General features: G+C 45.6%; 1 protein-coding gene across 2 annotated transcripts in view; it reads left to right on the top strand.

Annotated features, from left to right (window-relative positions):
• Positions 1–4,192: 4,192 nt before the first annotated feature.
• fbxo32 (F-box protein 32) overlaps positions 4,193–17,860 on the top strand; it is a 31,346-nt gene continuing 17,678 nt past the window's right edge. The window contains exons 1-4 of one of the 2 annotated variants that reach the window (XM_085993667.1): positions 4,193–4,786; positions 12,263–12,375; positions 15,569–15,618; positions 15,727–15,819. In XM_085993667.1, coding sequence (XP_085849793.1) covers positions 4,674–4,786; positions 12,263–12,375; positions 15,569–15,618; positions 15,727–15,819 — 369 coding nt within the window. In that variant the 5' untranslated portion in view covers positions 4,193–4,673. Of the gene's footprint in view, positions 4,787–4,808; positions 6,042–12,262; positions 12,376–15,568; positions 15,619–15,726; positions 15,820–17,860 lie in introns of those variants that run through there. The other variant, XM_085993666.1, reaches the window with a different exon arrangement.

Here is a 17,860-nt window from a genome sequence, read left to right on the forward strand (position 1 = left end):
ACCAGCATGAACCAGTTGGGCAAAATAGCCTGTTTCTGTGCTGCAAGTTTGATGTACAATCTATGTAATGCAAGAGGACAAGAAGAGGGATCAGAATGAGTAGCTAAGGAGACATGTGACTTCATAGATTAGTACAGCATCAAAGGAGGCCATTCAGCCCATCAAGTCTGCAGCAGAAATAACCTTACCAGAACTGAATCTCAGATCTTCCCACAATACTTATTGTTTTTTGTGCAACTTTCGTGCATTAATTGTACCATGCGTTTCTAACTCTGGAGTGGGACTTGAACCCACAACCTTTTGATTCAGAAGCGAGAGTGCTGCCAACTGAGCCAGCACTGACACTTCAAATTGGTAGATGGAATGAAATCAGGGTTTCATCCTCAGGTCCTCAGGTTCACTGTTACATTATGTATGGTGCAGCATGAAAAGGAAGATGAGTTGAACATCATGACAAAGCTGCTCTTGGTACCTGCCACCCAATTACCCCATCTTCCACATGGAGAGAATACAGCATCTAGATCACCAGGGTAATACCAGAGATGAGAAACTGCAGCTACGAGGAGAGACTTGAAATAATGGCAACCCTGCCGCTAAAGGAAAGACTTGTGTTTGTATAGCGCCTTTCACATCCTCAGGACATCCAAAGCATTTTACAGCCAATTAAGTACTTTATGAAGTGTAGTCACTGTTGTAATGTAAGACACGCAGCAGCCAATCTGCGCACAGCAAGCTCCCACCAACAACAACGTGATAATGACCAGATAATCTGTTTTAGTGATGTTGATTGAGGGATAAATATTGGCCCAGGACACTGGGGATAACTCCCCTGCTCTTCTTCGAAATAGCACCATGGGATCTTTTACATCCACCTGAGAGAGCAGACAGGGCCTCTGTTTAACTCCTCATCCGACAGACAGCACTCCTTCAGTACTCCACTGGGAGTGTTGGCCTAGATTTTGTGCTCAAGTCTGTGGAGTGGGATTTAAACCCACAACCTTCTGACTCAGAGGCGAGAGAGTGATGCCCACTGAGCTATGGCTAACGCCGTCCAGTAGAGTGGAGAAGGCGGAGGAGATTAGGAGAGGTTTTAAAATGATAAAGGGTGAATAGTGGAAGACTATTTCCTCTGGTTGGGAAGTTGGTGACAAGGGGCCATCAGTTTAAAATAGTCCCCAAGAGAATGAGGAGTGAGGCTAGGAGAAATGTCTTTATGTCGATTGGGCTTGTATTCACTGGAGTTTAGAAGAATGAGAGGGGAGGTTTGAGTACAGGAACAAGGATGTCTTGCTGCAGTTGTACAGGGCCTTGGGGAGACCACATCTTGAGTACTGTGTGCAGTTTTGGTCGCCTTATCTGAGGAAGGATGTTCTTGCCATGGAAGGAGTTCAGCGAAGATTCACCAGGCTGATACCTGGGATGGCAGGAATGATGTATGAGGAGAGATTGGGTCGATTGGGCTTATACTCGCTGGAGTTTAGAAGAATGAGAGGGGATCTCATTGAATCTTATAAAATTCTAACAGGACTGGACAGACTAGATGCAGGAAGGATGTTCCCGATGGTCGGGGAGTCCAGAACCAGGGGTCACAGTCTAAGGATAAGGGGTAGGCCATTTAGGACTGAGATGAGGAGGAATTTCTTCACCCAGAGAGTGATGAACCTGTGGAATTCTCTACCACAGAAGGCAGTAGAGACCAATACATTAAATATATTCAAGAAGGAGTTGGATATATTTCTTAAGGCTAAGGGGATCAAGGGATATGGGGAGAAAGCAGGGACCGGGTACTGAATTTGGATGATCAGCCATGATCGCATTGAATGGCGGAGCAGGCTCGAGGGGCCGAATGGCCTACTCCTGCTCCTATCTTCTATGTTTCTATGTTTAAAGAATGCATGGAGAGACCACCGCATATTATAAGAGTAGATATACAGTTGAAACAACAACTTGCATTTATATAGTGCTTTTAATTTAGTAAAACATTCCAAAGGTGCATCACAGGAGCGTTATCAGACAAAATTTGACACCGAGCCACACAAGGATAGTGACCAAAAGCTCGGTCAAAGAGGTAAGTTTTAAGCAGCATCTTAAAGGAGGAGAGAGAGGTAGAGAGGCGCAGAGGTTCAGGGAGGGAATTTCAGAGCGTGGGGCCTCGGCAGCTGAAGGCACAGCCGCCAACGGAGGAGTGATGGAAATCAGAGGCCAGAATTGGAGGAACGCAGTGATCTCGGAGGGTTGTTGGGCTGGAGGAGGTTACGGAAATATAGGGAGGGGGCGAGGCCATGGAAGGGTTTGAAAACAAGGATGAGAATTTTTAAATCGAGGAAGGTAGAGGGATATGGAAGAGTGCAGTGTTGTGAGATTAGTTTTGGATTGTTCTAGTAAAGAGCTGGCATAGATACAATGGCACAAATGCCATCCTTCTGTGCTGTAAGCTTCTAAAATCAATCAATAAATAAACACTTTGAAAAAGATAAGACACAATGTTGCCAGCCCATCTCTATCCATGGTCTAGGAGTTCCTCGGAGCTGCTCTCACTTTAGCATCATAACTTTGGCGTCCGTACAATGGCGACCCTAGAGTTTCCGACCCACTTACAGCGAAGTTACGGCGGTGAAGAGCAACTCCAAGGAAATCCTGCACCTAAAGGATTGGAAAGCTCTCCAGTTTGAAATATTCAGCTCCTTTGGCTTGATCACCAGATCTGATCGATGCCGGCGGGCAAATAAATGGTGAAGGAGGTTCTAAAAGCTGAGGTGGAACAGTTAAAATCCTCACGTAAACTCAGCCTCATTTGTCACCATTGAGCACAAAAAATCTAGGCTGACGCTCCCAGTGCAGTGCTGAGGGAGTGCTGCACTGTCGGAGGTGCCGTCTTTCAGATGAGGCGTTAAACCGAGGCCCCATCTGCTCTCTCAGGTGGACGTAAAAGATCCCATGGCACTATTTTGAAGAAGAGCAGGGGAGTTCTCCCCAGTGGCCTGGCCCATATTTATCCTTCAATCAACATCAGTAAAATAGATTATCTGGTCATTATTACATTGCTGTTTGTGGGAGCTTGCTTTGCGCAAATTGGCTGCCGCGTTTCCTACAACAGTGACTACACTTTAAAAAGAACTTAATTGGCTGTAAAGCGCTTTGGGATGCCGTGAAGTTGTGAAAGGTGCTATATAAATGTATGTAAGAAATCACACAACACCAGGTTATAGTCCAACAGCTTTATTTGAAATCACAAGCTTTCGGAGCGCTGCTCCTTCGTCACCTGACGAAGGAGCAGCGCTCCGAAAGCTTGTGATTTCAAATAAAGCTGTTGGACTATAACCTGGTGTTGTGTGATTTCTTACATTTGTCCACCCCAGTCCAACACCGGCATCTCCACACCATGACTATATAAATGTAAGTCTTTCTTTCAAAAAAAGTTTTTTTTAATAATTACAACTCGCTGTTATGTCATACCCTCATACACTTCAGATAAATGTGTGTCTTGCACTCTTTCTCAGCCAAGCACAGAATTACAAGGCACCAAATCATTTCCATTAATTCATAAAATCATACAGCACAGAAGGTGGCCATTCGGCCCATCGTGCCTGTGCCGGCTCTTTGAAAGAGCTCTCCAATTAGTCCCACTCCCCCCCTGCTCTTTCCCCCATAGCCCTGCAAACTTCTCCTTTTTCAAGTATTTATCCAATTCCCTTTTGAAAGTTACTGTTCAAACTGCTTCCACCGCCCTTTCGGGCAGTGCATTCCAGATCATAACAACTCGCTGCGTAAAGAAAAATGTCTCCTCATCTCCCCCTCTGGTTCATCTTAACTGCTCTGGTTGGTTTTGGGGCTGCAAAGCTGCATTTGTTCAACTGCATGCGATTATTCGGCCACAAGCGGCGTTTGTTTGTTTATTCAATTGTTCAGTACACTCTTAAAACTTCTTGCGCAGATTATACTTTGCATCATTAAAAAAAAAACTCCTGTAAATTTAGATGCGGCTTCGACTGTTTGCGAGTCGAATGCACACGCTGATCTATGAATCGCAAGCACAAGAAGTCCTGGGTTTAAAAAAAAACAAGTAAAACTCAGCCACTCGCATAATGTCACAGCACATCGCAGCTGCGAGAGCTGAACGGTGCAAAATGTTGCTAACCCTCTCTCCCCTCCCCTTGTTGTGCAAGCGGCACCGGGGTCACGCTGTTCCAGCAGCCCGCAGAAAAACAATGTGCCACGTGAACAGGCTGCCTGACTTGGGATCGCACTGTGCAGCCCCGGGGAGAGAGGGGGCGGGGCCACGCGCTCCGGGCTCACTTCCGGCAACAAAGAGGCTTCGGACCGCGCAGGGGATAAATAGGAGCCTGCAGCAACATTGGAGCCCCAAAAAAACCAACCAGTGGAAGAGTGAACCAAACCACACACTGCACCAAACAACAAAAAACCTCCAGCCAAGACAACGAGAAGAATCCAAACAAGAGAACAAGGAGGATCGGGGGAAGAGCAAAATCTTCTCATTTTTAAAAAACTCAGACCTGCATAAAAGGATGCAATTTTAGCACAAGAGCAATCTCGCAACTTTTAAAATTAAACACTCCTCCTCCTCTCCACAGCAATCCGTACCGGGGAGAAAAGTTCTGTCAAAAAGCGACAGCCTTTTACAACAGGAAGACTAAGTTTCTCCTTTCTTGAAGATGCCGTTTTTGGGTCAGGACTGGAGATCGCCCGGGCAGAGCTGGATCAAAACTGACAACGGCTGGAAACGATCCAACGATGAGACAAATAACAATGTATCGCCGTTGAATAGGTCAGTTGCCGCTGTGTGCGCAGTTTAGAAAACTTCTAGCGATCAGCAAGAACTCCCTTAACTTGTTTGTGAATCCTTGTATGCGACTTACATGTAGTTCTGCATTAATGATGTGATCGGGGCTAGATTTATTCTTTTAATTGAATTTTTATGCTAAATTAATCCCACGGTTGGCGGAGAAGGAACAGGTTGGGAGTTGCTCTGAGAAAGAAAAAGATCTAAAATACTAAAAAAAACAGAGGAAGTAGTTTTGAGGAGAACGTGTAAGAGCCAGCGGAAGGAAATCGGGCGAAATAATATCATTAAGTTGCATCTTTAGTAAGGGACATGAAATTGAACACGTCAAAATTGCAAATTGAACAATAATTGCATCTCAAAGTAAACACCCAGAGTCTGCAATCTTGTGATGAAAAATAATAAACAATGTCTCTATTTTTGAAAGCTGGGTCTTGTAATCCCGGATTCAACAAAGTACACATTCTTATGTGAAATTGTGACTGTACATAGTGTCTCCTCAAGGGGACTGATAGAATGTCCCAACAGATGGGAATAAAGTCTTTATTCACACTGGAGAGATGACGTTTAAAATCCAGATTTCTGTTGTGCGTTTAGGAGATTGTGATTTGGATATGAAAGGACGCCCAGAGCGTCACTCATGTAAACGTTCAGCTGGGCAGCTGAGTGAAGCTAAACAGATCCCACTGACAGCATTACTTATCTGTACATATAGTAAATCTGGATACTTTTAAAGACCAAACGGTAATACATCTAACGGTGGAAAACTTTTAAAATTGCCTTTCCTGTTAAAACTCAGAGCCTTTTCCATTTATTTACGTGGAGTTTCTGGGTTTAAAATAAATAATTATACTGCATCTTAAATTCACTCTTGTTTAAGTTGGCTAGGAAGCATTCTTAACGTCTTGATAAATGGAAGTGTACTTTCTGTTTACCACACTCTATTGTATAGTAGCTTTATTATATTGTCCAGATCCAACCAAGCACCTCTTGGCTTACGTCACGCAAACTGTTGTCTTCCCTCAACTTGCCTTGTGGCCTAACAGTTCCTGCCATCTCTGGAAGACCACGTTGATGAGCTGTCGGAATAGTCGTGTTAGTCGCAGAGAATGTATCTTTTCCGCCATTCCAGGTTTATGGGAGAAAGTTGGATTAGTGGCGGAGCGAGGTTCTTGGTGAAGAGGAAAGGGGGGCTGTCAAACAGGAGCCGTTGGCCGTTCTTCGTGGGTGAGCCCAGATGGTGAGTGTCAGCAGGTTTCTCAGTGTGGGTGGCATTTCAGTCAAGCCCGATCCATGTCCAGACACGTTCTCATTCCAGCAGTAGTCACGGGGTAGTGATTGGACAGGGACCAAAGATTAGGCCTGGGATCTTCTTAATTTGCATAGCTCAACAACAACAACTTATATTTATGTAGCACCTTTAACATAGTAAAACATCCCAAGGTGCTTCGCAGGAGCAATTATCAGACAAAATTTGACACCGAGCCACATAAGGAGATACTAGGGCAGATGATTGGTCAAAGAGGTAAGTTTTAAGGAATGTCTTATAGGAGGAGAGGGAAGTACAGAGGTGGAGAGGACTACCCAGAGCCTAGGGCGGAGCGATGGAAATCGGGGATGGGCAAAAGACCAGAATTGGAGGAGCGCAGAGATCTCGGAGGAGTGTGGAACCACAGCTGGCGGTGCATTTACCCAGTAAGCCACACAAAGGAGCAAAAGCATGATGTCAAATTGTCTCAATACAGTTTATCTCCATGTGATGCCCTTTAAGGTTCATTTAGATGAGTTTATAAAACTCCCTAGCTCTGTAATCTCCTACAGCCCTCCGAGATCTCCGCGTTCCTACAATCCCAGCCTCTTGCCCATCCCCGATTTTCATCGCTCCACCATTGGCGGCCGTAACTTCAGCTGCCAAGGCCCTAACCTCTGGAATTCCCTCGCTAAACCTCTCCGCCTCTCTACCTCTCTCTCCTTTAAGACGCTCCTTAAAACCTTCCTCTTTGACCAAGCTTTTGGTCACCTGTTCCTAATATCTCCTTATGTGGCTCGGTGTCAAATTTTGTCTGATAATCGCTCCTGCGAAGCGCCATGGGACATTTTACTACGTTATTGGCGCTATATAAATGCAAGTTATTATTGTTGCTACATTTGAAACAGGACCACTTTTATGACTTTTCCAAACATTTCTGAATTATAAAATGTTATATTTGTTATGATAAAAATCTTCAGATACAGGCACTGTTTACAGAATGTGCGGGTGTCCATTCTTTTTCCTGCCTCAGTGATTAACAAGGACTACAGGAATGGGGGGGCTAAACAGGCTGGGGTTGTTTTCATTGGAGCAAAGAAGGCTGAGGGGGGACCTGATTGAGGTGTACAAAATGATGAGGGGCATAGATAGGGTAGATAAAGAGGAACTTTTCCCCTTAGTAGGGGGGTCAATAACAAGGGGGCATAGATTCAGGGTAAGGGGCAGGAGATTTAGAGGGGATTTGAGGAGGAACTTTTTCACCCAGAGGGTGGTTGGAATCTGGAACTCTCTGCCTGAAAGGGTGGTAGAGGCAGGAACCCTCACAACATTCAAGAAGCATTTGGATGAGCACTTGAAATGCCATTGCATACAAGGCTATGGACCAAAATGCTGGAAAATGGGATTAGACTGGACAGGGATTGATGGACGGCGCAGACACGATGGGCCGAAGGGCCTCTTTCTGTGCTGTAAAACTCTATGACCTGTGCACTCTGTGGATACTGCATCACAGAATCACAGAAACCCCACTGCAGATAGAGGCCATTTCGGCCCATCGAGCCTGCACCGACACATATCCCACCCGATCCCCGTAACCCCTACACCAACACATATCCCACCCTATCCCTGTAACCCCACGTATTTAATCCCCCTAACACTAAGGGTCAATTTATCATAGCCAATCAACCTAACCCGCACATCTTTGGAGTGTGGGAGGAAACCGGAGCACCCGGAGCATCGGGTCAAAACAAATGAAAATATTTTCTCAAGATGATTACTTATTTCCAAAATTGTTTGGGGCAAATATATCATAAACCTGCGAAGCTAACCTGTTTTATTTTGAGGCATTGCATACTGGGGAAAGGATACTGCAAATTTAAACATGCTTGGGGGGGGGGGGGGAAGTCCAGAACAAAGGGGAATAACCTTAAAATTAGAGCCAGGCCGTTCAGGGGTGATGTCAGGAAGCACTTCTGCACACAAAGGGAAGTGGAAATCTGGATCTCTCACCCCCAAAAAGCTGTTGAGGCCGGGGGTCAATTGAAAATTTCAAATCTGAGATTGATATTTTTGTTGGATAAGGGTATTAAGGGTTACAGAACCAAGGCGGGTAGATGGAGTTAAGATACAGATCAGCCATGATCTAATTGAATGGCGGAACAGGCTCGAGGGGCTGAATGGCCTCCTCTTGTTCCTGTGCTTGTCGGAAAGAGCCTTGGAGTTTTTCGGTGAGTTTATTCAGTGGGTAGCTGAGCTACTAAGACTAAGAAGATCCCAAGTTCAGTCCTGGGCCATCTGATCTCAGCAGTAGTAGAGGCACTGCAGTTGACCTCAGCATCCCTTGGCTAGGGAGGGGTGGGGAGGTGCAATCAGCCGGGGGTTCTTGCTCTCGATAGCTATCCAATGATACTTGCCAGAGGTGTGTTTGTGGATATCGGGTAAGGGCAGGATCAGGCTTGGGTTGCTGTGCCCCCAGTTGACTAGTCTGCTCGTGATCACTGATACAACTCACTAATTACTCACCGGCAAAAATCACACGACTGAAGATGTAGTGGCAGCAGGCACCAACATGCTGTGGCTGCGGTGTGTACCATCTACAGGAGGCGCTGCAACAACTCGCCAAGGCTTCTTCGACAGCACCTCCCAAACCCGCAACCTCCACCACCTAGAAAGACAAGGGCAGCAGGCGCATGGGAACACCACCACCTCCCAATTTCCCCTTCAAGTCACACACCATCCTGACCTGGACATATATCGGCCGTTCCTTCATCGTCGCTGGGTCAAAGTCCTGGAACTCACTCCCCAACAGCACTGTGGGAGTACCTTCACCACACGGACTGCAGCGGTCCAAGAAGGCGGCTCAAGGGCAACTAGGACAATGTTCCCTGTAAGCTGCGTGGCCACACAGCATTCCAAGGAACCTGCGCAGCCAGCTTGCCGGCTTTTCAATACAAAAACCACGCATGCGCGGTATTCTGAATGGCCCGCGCAGCCCCTTAAAGGGCCAAACAAAATTAGAGGGAACATTGAGCTAGGGCTGGGCAATGAATGCTGGCCTTGCCAGCGACACCCACATCCCAAGAATGAATTTAAAAAAGACAGCTGGCACCTGTGCAACCATACTCCAGCGAGGAGTCAACTTTCAGCAGAAAGGAAGGAAGAAAATTGGCAAACAAGTAACCTGGTATTATACTGTTACTAAATCTCATCTCCTCTTTCTGCCCCACCCGCCCCCCAACCTGTACTTAGCGTGAGCACTTCACCATCGGTACTTTGCCCTCTCCTTAATCCGTAACAAAGTGCAGTCTTCTAAAGACAGCAGGAATTGTTAGGTCATGAGGTAAGGTGACCTAACTAGGCTTGAATTCCCTCAAGTTTCCAAGATTAAGGGGTGATCTAATCGTGGTGATTAAAGGGAGTTGATAGAGTAGATAGAGAGAAACTATTTCCTCTGGTGGGGGGAGTCCAGAACAAGGGGGCATAACCGTAAAATTAGAGCCAGGCCGTTCGGGGGTGATGTCAGGAAGCACTTCTTCACACAAAGGGGTGTGGAAATCTGGAACTCTCTGCCCCCAAAAAGCTGCCAAGGCTGGGGGTCAATTGAAAACTTCAAAACTGAGATTGATAGATTTTTGTTAGGCGGGGGTATTAAGGGTTACGGAACCAAGGCAGGTAGATGGAGTTAAGATACAGATCAGCCATGATCCAACTGAATGGCGGAACAGGCTCGAGGGGCTGAATGGCCTCCTGTTCATAAGGTGAGGGAATTACAACAGTTTTTATGATGAGTGACATTTCAGATTGACTGATATGCCAGCGAATCACTCTGTGAAAGCGGTCATTTTCTTTCAGTTTGTTTCCCTCCCCCCTCTCCCTCCCTCCCTCAAGACTGCTGCACGACAGACTCCATTGCTTTTCATCGACCGTGGCTGGCTGCCAGGGAGCCAGCTTACGGGCTGTGCAGGGTAACATCTTTCAAATGTTTTTGCCAGCGGCCTCCAGTTAGTTTCTCTGGATAAGAATAGGATGGAAAGAGCTCGTTGGAGCCAGGAGGACCTGCTAATGTTGCGTGTGCAGTTCTATTGCATTCTCTGTTCTGCAGGATGGTGTTTGTTTTTCAAATCCTATTGAGCTCATTCTACAGACATGGGACCGTCTGACAAGCCACAGAGCAATGCTATAAATAACTTGCACGTAGCTCAGAACCAACTTCCCCTATTGAATGGTAACTTGCGGCTAAAGGTTGTTATGCCTGTTCAGAATCTTGCACTTTCCCCCTTCCTCCTCCCCGCGTTAAATATTAACCTTTTAAAGAAAAAAGTACTAAAGATTATTCAAACGACAGTGGCCGTGTAATTTTTCTTTCAGGTGGAGTGACAGATGTTTTGAAGAGACGAAACTGGTTCTGTTTTTACATAGAATTAATTAGAATTTACACCCTTTGGCCCAACTGGTCTCTGCTGGTGTTTATGCTCCACACGAGCCTCCTCCCACCTTACTTCATCTCACTCTATCAGCATAACTTCCTCTTACATTCTCCCTCATGTGTTTTGCATGATTACAGAGCCTCCTCCTCCCCCTGCAAACTTCCGTCATTTTTGCAGAACAACTTGTTCCAATCTAGAACGTGCGCCAGCGTGAAACCTCAACACCTCGTATTCGTTTGTTGACTTCTAACGTAACAACGCGCTTAACTGGTACAAGCCAAGGCTTGTCGGAACAAAAGTCACTTCATCAGCACACAAGAGGTTTTGGAAATGTGGGCGGTGAGACAACAGCAAAAGAAAATCCACCATATAGAAACTTAACACTGAAATGGGGGTGGTTAGAAAACAAGCAGATGCCAAAGTGCCAAAGAGATGACATTTAACGCCTTTTACAACTATTGAGCTGCAAACATTAGCAGTTAAACTAGTTCAACCAGAAAAGTGTTTACATTAGGTGGAACAAAGTCCATTATTGCTACTAGAGTGGAAGGAGGCCCCTGTGGAGTATAAACACTAGCATAGGGTTGGGTTAGGGTTGCCAACTCTGGTTGGATGTAATCCTGGAGGCTTCATCGCATGATCTCCTGACTCCAACTGCCCCGCCCCCACTCTCCCGCCATTGGTCGCCCGACACGTCCATTCTTGCAACGCCCCGCCTTCCCACGGCTTATTGGAATGCAATAAGACTCCTCACTAACTGATTGGATGATTCTTGAGTGTCCGTCAAACAGCCCTTTTTTTTCCCACCTCCAATATTTTTTTACAGCTAATAAATATAAATGTTCAAAGAAAATGGGGAAATTTTTTTTTTTTTAATTTTAATACCCCCCTGACATGAACCTTGTCATTCATGTGGAAATGACTTATGAAATGACACTGGGCGGCCTGCTGGTGGCGCTGTCCAGGGAGAGTATAAATACTCGGGCATGGGCCCAGCTTGCTCAGGACATTCTTTTACAGGAACTAGTGAAGGACACAACTAGATCCCCATGTTGAAAAACAGTTGATTAAAGCCTTGTTTAATACTCAGGCCAAGTGCCTAGTAGTTTTCTTACGTCACCCCCTATGATTTTTCTCCTGGGTTTGGTCACAGCAGTGTCCTGGAGGAGTTGGCAACCCCTAGGTTAAGCCAAATGGCCTATTTTTATGCTTTAAATTCGATGTCATTCGATGTAATTGTGCATCTTGGAACATAAGAAACTTGAGAAATTCTTGAGGTGACGAATAAGGAATCTCCCATTCCCTGCAAGCCATTGCGATCAAACTTCTTCTGCATTCATGCTCGGAACTGTAGCAACCAGGCTGTGTTTCTCTTGTTGTTGTGCACCATCTTTCCCCCACAGAACAATGAGAAAGGTTAGCAAAATACTGCGGATGCTGGAAATCCGAAATAACAACAGAAAATGCTGGAAAAACTCAGCAGGCCAGGCAACATCCGTGGAGAGAGAAACAGAGTTAACGTTTCGAGTCTAACTCTTTGTCAAGACTGGTCTTGACAAAGAGTTTGACTCGAAACGTTGACTCTATTTTCTCTCCACGGATGTTGCCTGGCCTGCTGAGTTTTTCCAGCATTTTCTGTTGTTATTAATGAGAAAGGTTGATGGGTTTCCGCTTCCCTGTAGCGGTCAAAAGCAAACCATTTCCTCCAGGTTAATGAGTCATATTTTGCATTGAGGTGTTCCTGTTTTATATTACAGTGTGTGTTTGATTTCTGTCTTTACGCAGTTTCTGCGATGAAGGGGAGTTCAATAAGGAGAACTTTTTGAACAGCGTTGGTTACGACATGATGACTAAGAAGAGGAAGAAGGATCTGCTGAACAACAACACAAAAATCCAATGTGAGTTTCAGTCTCTCTTTGAGTAGACTTTAAAGTGTTTAAAATTAGCGAACTCTTTAAGACATAACTATTTATCCTCCAAACTTGTCCTTTGAGCACGTGGTATAATTTTCTTACGGCGAAATATTCCTCCCATGCAGCATCCCACAATATACGTAGAATAATAATAATGCAGCATTTGGCCCATCGATTTATCTAATATATATAATGGCAATGGTGTAGTGAAGAAGTTGACTACAACACCCCTGCTCCATGAGAGAGGTGTTGAGCACATTAATAGATCTCGATCGGTTCATTTTAGGATTTTTTGTTAAACATTCCTGTTGAAAGAAGAAAGAACTCGCATTTATACAGCACCTCAAGATGTCCCAAAGCACTTTACAGCCAATGAAGTACTTTTTGAAGTGTAGTCACTGTTGTAATGTAGGAAACGCGGCAGCTAATTTGCCCACAGCAAGCTCCCACAAACAGCAACGTGATAATGACCAGATAACTATCCAGTGTTGTCCATTGAGACATCACCTCAAGTTACTGCGAACAGCAGCCGAGCCACTGTAGCTTCCCTCTGTTGTTTCAGTCCTTTTTGCTTAATTGCTCCTCCTGACCCCACAACATTCAGTGCCACAAGCCTTTTAATTCCCCATATTTGGCGTGACCTGCAGCGCTCTCTATCAGGACCGCTGGTTTGGCATTTCAGTGCCCAGTGGAACACCAAATCTGCAGCGGGGTCCTACAGATGGGGGAGGACCATCCGATTTACATATTCCAATAGGCCTCCATCTGATTCGGGCGGGAGGCTCTGAGGCAGAAGGTCGTGGGTTCAAGTCCCACTCCAGAGACTTGAGCACAGTCTGGGCTGATACTCCCAGTGCAGTGCTGAGGGAGTGCTGCACTGTCGGAGGTGCAGATGAGACGTTAAACCGAGGCCCCGTCTGCCCCCTCGGGCGGACGTAAAAGATCCCACGGCACTATTTCAGAGAAGAGCAGCGGAGTGTCCCCGGTGTCCTGGCCAATCATTATCCTTCAATGAACATCACCAAAACAGATTATCTGGTTATTGTCACACTGCTGTTTGTGGGACCTTGCTGTGTGCAAATTGGCTGCCGCGTTTCCTACATTACAACAGTGACGATACTTCAAAAGTACACAATTGGCTGTAAAGCGCTTTGGGACATCCTGAGGTCGTGAAAGGCGCTATATAAATGCAAGTTCTTTCTTTGATATTTTCACTGTGGAATTGTCATGTGAAATATGTACAGTTCAAGTTTTCTTTACCTCCCAGTAGATGGACACTAGGGATGGATATGGAGCTGTCCCGGACAAGCAGTTCTGATTCTGTTGACCTTATCTAAAAATGTCTTGCATCTCCCGAGAGATTAGCCTGATGGGATTACGTCGATGTTGTTGTGTCTTTGCCATTTTAAGATAAGATTGCTGCAGTCATGTTCGCTGGTGGGGGAAGGAGAAGTTAAACAGCTTGCTGTCAGGGGGATTAAGAGTTTGGTTTATCAGGCCTGCGACCGCCTGGTGGGTCATAGGCCTGGAATTTCCTCTAGCTGCTCCCGCTCCACCACCGTAACTTAACCGGAAATGCGGTGGAAACGTGGGTTACGTGTGCAAACGGGGTTTCCCCCGCACTTGCGGCCTAGTTACAGCCTAGGATATTCCGAGGACATTCCTGGCCGTGATGTTTTTAATATCCAGGCCGTGCATACAATTACGTAGAATTTACAGCACAGAAACAGGCCCTTCGGACCAACTGGTTGGTACCGGTGTTTATGCTCCACACGAGCATCCTCCCACCCCTCTTCATCGCACTCCATCAACATAAACTTCTATTCCTTTCCCCTCATGCATTTATCTAGCTTCCCCTTAAATGCATCTATGCTATTCGCCTCAACCACTCCTTGTTCCACATTCTCACCACTCTGGGCAAAGAAGTTTCTCCTTAATTCCCTACTGGATTTATTAGTGACTATCTTATATTTGTGGTCCCTAGTTTTGGTCTCCTCCACAAGTGGAAACATCTTCTCTATGTCTACCCTATCAAACCTTTTCATAATCTTAAAGACCTCGATCAGGTCACCCCTCAGCCTTCTCCTTTCTAGAGAAAAGAGCCCCAGCCTGTTCGGTCTTTCCTGCTCGGTATAACCCCCTCACTTCTGGTATTATCCTTGTAGATCTTTTAATGCACTGACAGTCTACAATCTGAAGGGGTTTTGGGTTGAGGTCTTTACAAGTACCAGTTTCACTGCATCTTTCTCTTAAATCCTAAATTCTCCAGATTTAGACAGTGAAAGAGATGAAGGTGCTTTTTTTAAGGGCAAGTTTTCTCTTAAAGTTTGTTTGGGTTTTTTTTCTGCCGGGTTTAGTCTGACTGTGGAATCTCAAGCTGATTCACTTACCAACCATGCACAGCCTTCTATTGCTAAAACATTTGATTCAGATATTTGTTTTTTAGGGCTGGAGTGAAAGGAATGGGAAGATGAATGTTGACAATCACAAACAATAAGTGTTAATCAAAATTAGACAGATTCAAATGAGTCAGTTGGGGCTAGTAGATGATGATAAATAGATATACTTTCATTTATATAGCGCCTTTCACAACCTCAGGACATCCCAAAGTGTTTTACAGCCAATGAAGTACTTTTGAAGTGTAGTCACTGCTGTAATGTAGGAAACGCAGCAGCCAATTTGCACACAGCAAGCTCCCACAAACAGCAATGTGATAATGACCAGATCATCTGTTTTTGTTCTGTTGATTGAAGGGATATATATTAGCCCTAGGACACTGGGGATATCTTCCCTGCTCTTCTTCGAAATAGTGCCGTGGGATCTTTTACATCCACCTGAGAGAGCAGACGGGGCCTCGGTTTAATATCTCATCCGAAAGACGGCACCTCCGACAGTGCAGCACTCCCTCGGTACTGCACTGGGAGTGTCAGCCTAGATTTTGTGCTCAAGTCTCTGGTGGGGGATTTGAACCCACGACCTTCTGACTCAGAGGCGAGGGTGATACCAACTTACCAACTGAGCCATGGCTGATACATATAAAGTAGCACTGCAGCAATTAACAGTTATTGGGAACAAATATTCATGTATTCCTTTAACAACAAGTGGAACTTTTGAGTTTTGCTCAGACTATTATTGCAGTTTAACAAATAATGGCTACTATTTTTATCTTTACACTCAGATTTTCACCAAGACACTTGGATCTCTGTTCACAAAGGAAGCACAAAGGAGGTAAGTAATGCTGGGTTATATCACAATAATAAACTGCAGCGTATTCAAAGATCCTGTATTAATCAGATCTCTACCAACAATATTAACAGTCTGTTCCTTCTCTCCCAGCGTCATGGTTATTGCACCTTGGGTGAAGCTTTCAACCGTTTAGACTTCTCCAGCGCAATACTCGATGCCAGAAGATTTAACTATGTAGTGCGGGTAGGTGGCCCTTACAGTTCTCTTAACAAAGTTTCAGCTGGTCGCTCTGCTTTGATCAGATTATTTCCACCTCGTTTATTATTCATTTGCAATTTTAAACCATCGCAAGGACCTCTCAGGATTACAATGAATCCTTGATTGTTCAGGCTCTAGGGCTAGTAATTCCATCTGATGCAGTAACATGGAAATTGTACTGATCTGAAATCGAATCTGCTTGTCAAGTGTAAAACAAGGCAGCGTCATAAATTGTATTTGTCCAGTGGCACACAATAGGTGCGTGCGTCACATTCCTTTATGAATCCTAATTAGAGTGATTCGGATTTCTTTAATGCGTTTGCTGATTCATAGCTAATTCAAACTGATATACTTATCAAGAAAGGCTGAACAGGCTGGGGCTCTTTACTCTAGGAGGGTGACCAGATAGAGGTCTTGAAAATTATGAAAGGATTTGACAGGGGAGACGTAGAGGAGATATTTCCACTTGTGGGGGAGACCAGCACTGGGGGCCATAAATATAAGATAGTCACCAATAAATCCAGCAGGGAATTCAGGAGAAACTTTATCCAGAGAGTGGTGAGAATATGGAATTCGCTACCACAGGGGGAGTGGTTGAGGCGAATAGCAGAGATGCATTTAATGGGAAACCGGATACAGGAAACTCTTTTTTATCCGACACCGACGGGACCGGCGTGGTGCCGGTTGATCCAAAAAGTCCGGATTACAGAGAGGTATACTTACCAAGGTACAAGAGCCCCGTACACGGCCACAGGTGCAGGAGCCCCGGTTACACGGCACTTGTGCAGGAGTCCCGGTTACACGGCCACAGATCCAGGAGTCCCTGTTGCACGGCCACAGGCGCAGGAACCCCGGTTACACGGCCACTAATATACAGTAAAACTTACCTGAACCTACTCCTGAATTTTGCCGGTTGAGAGAGATTTCTGGATATTTAGGTGCCGGTTAAAAGAGAGTTTCCTGTACATACACGAAGGAGAAAAGAATAGAAGGTTATGTTGATGGGGTTAGATGAAGAGGGGTGGGAGGAGGCTGGTGTGGAGCAGAAACACCGGCATGGAGCAGTGGGGCCGAATGGCCTGTTTCTGGGCTGTACATCCTATGTAATTCTATATAAAAGGTCCTCTTCACTGTTGACCAACAGCCAGTAATCCCATGGTAAACACTGAGTCATTTTGGGAAGGCAGGCTGCCTCATGCAAAGGAAGGTGCTTGTCTCTAAGGGTAAAATTTTATGTATCTCTTGGCATTTTGCAACACAAACCCTTGAAACTGATCTGTTTGCGCTGGTCACCATACAGTTGAAGTAGGGATCCATTACCCTGAGTCATAGCAGGGCACTTCTGCAGCAACAGCAGCAGCAGTCCTGGCTATCAATCACAAGTCAAGTCATCACGCTGAACAGGCAGGCCAGCAGCTGATACAGTATCCCAGTGTGTTGGCGGTGTGGGTTGATAGGTGCTGATGGAACTGGCACTGTTTTGAATTCCTGTCAATGTTCCGCTCCCACCCCACCCCACCCCACCCACCCATCTCCAGGCTGCATCTTGTGACTCATTAACTCCTGCTCGTCAGCAGATGCCAGTCCGGGTCAGACGGTGAATTGATAGTTCACTTATTTCCAGATCTGTTCTGATTGTGAAAGAGCAGTCAAGCTCTTTAGGGTGAAGGGGTTATATTTTGATTCTAAAGAACTTCCATTTCTACAGCGCCTTTTAACCGCAGGACGTCACAAAGCGCTTTACAGCCAATGAAGTACATTTTGAAGTCTAGTCACTGTTGTAATGTAGGAAACACAGCGGCCAATTGCGCACAGCAAGCTCCCACAAACAGCAATGTGATAATGGCCAGATAATCTGTTTTTTTAGTGATGTTGGTTGAAGGATAAATATTGGCCAGGACACCGGGGAGAACTCCCCTGCTCTGCTTCGAAATAGTGGCCGCGGGATCTCTTGCGTTCACCTGAGAGAGCAGGCGGGGCCTCGGTTTAAAGTCTCATCCGAAAGATGGCACCTCCGACAGCGCAG

Source organism: Somniosus microcephalus, chromosome 7 (assembly GCF_052327205.1).
Source record: "Somniosus microcephalus isolate GS21.2 chromosome 7, FLI_Smic_1.0, whole genome shotgun sequence".
Taxonomy (NCBI): domain Eukaryota; kingdom Metazoa; phylum Chordata; class Chondrichthyes; order Squaliformes; family Somniosidae; genus Somniosus; species Somniosus microcephalus.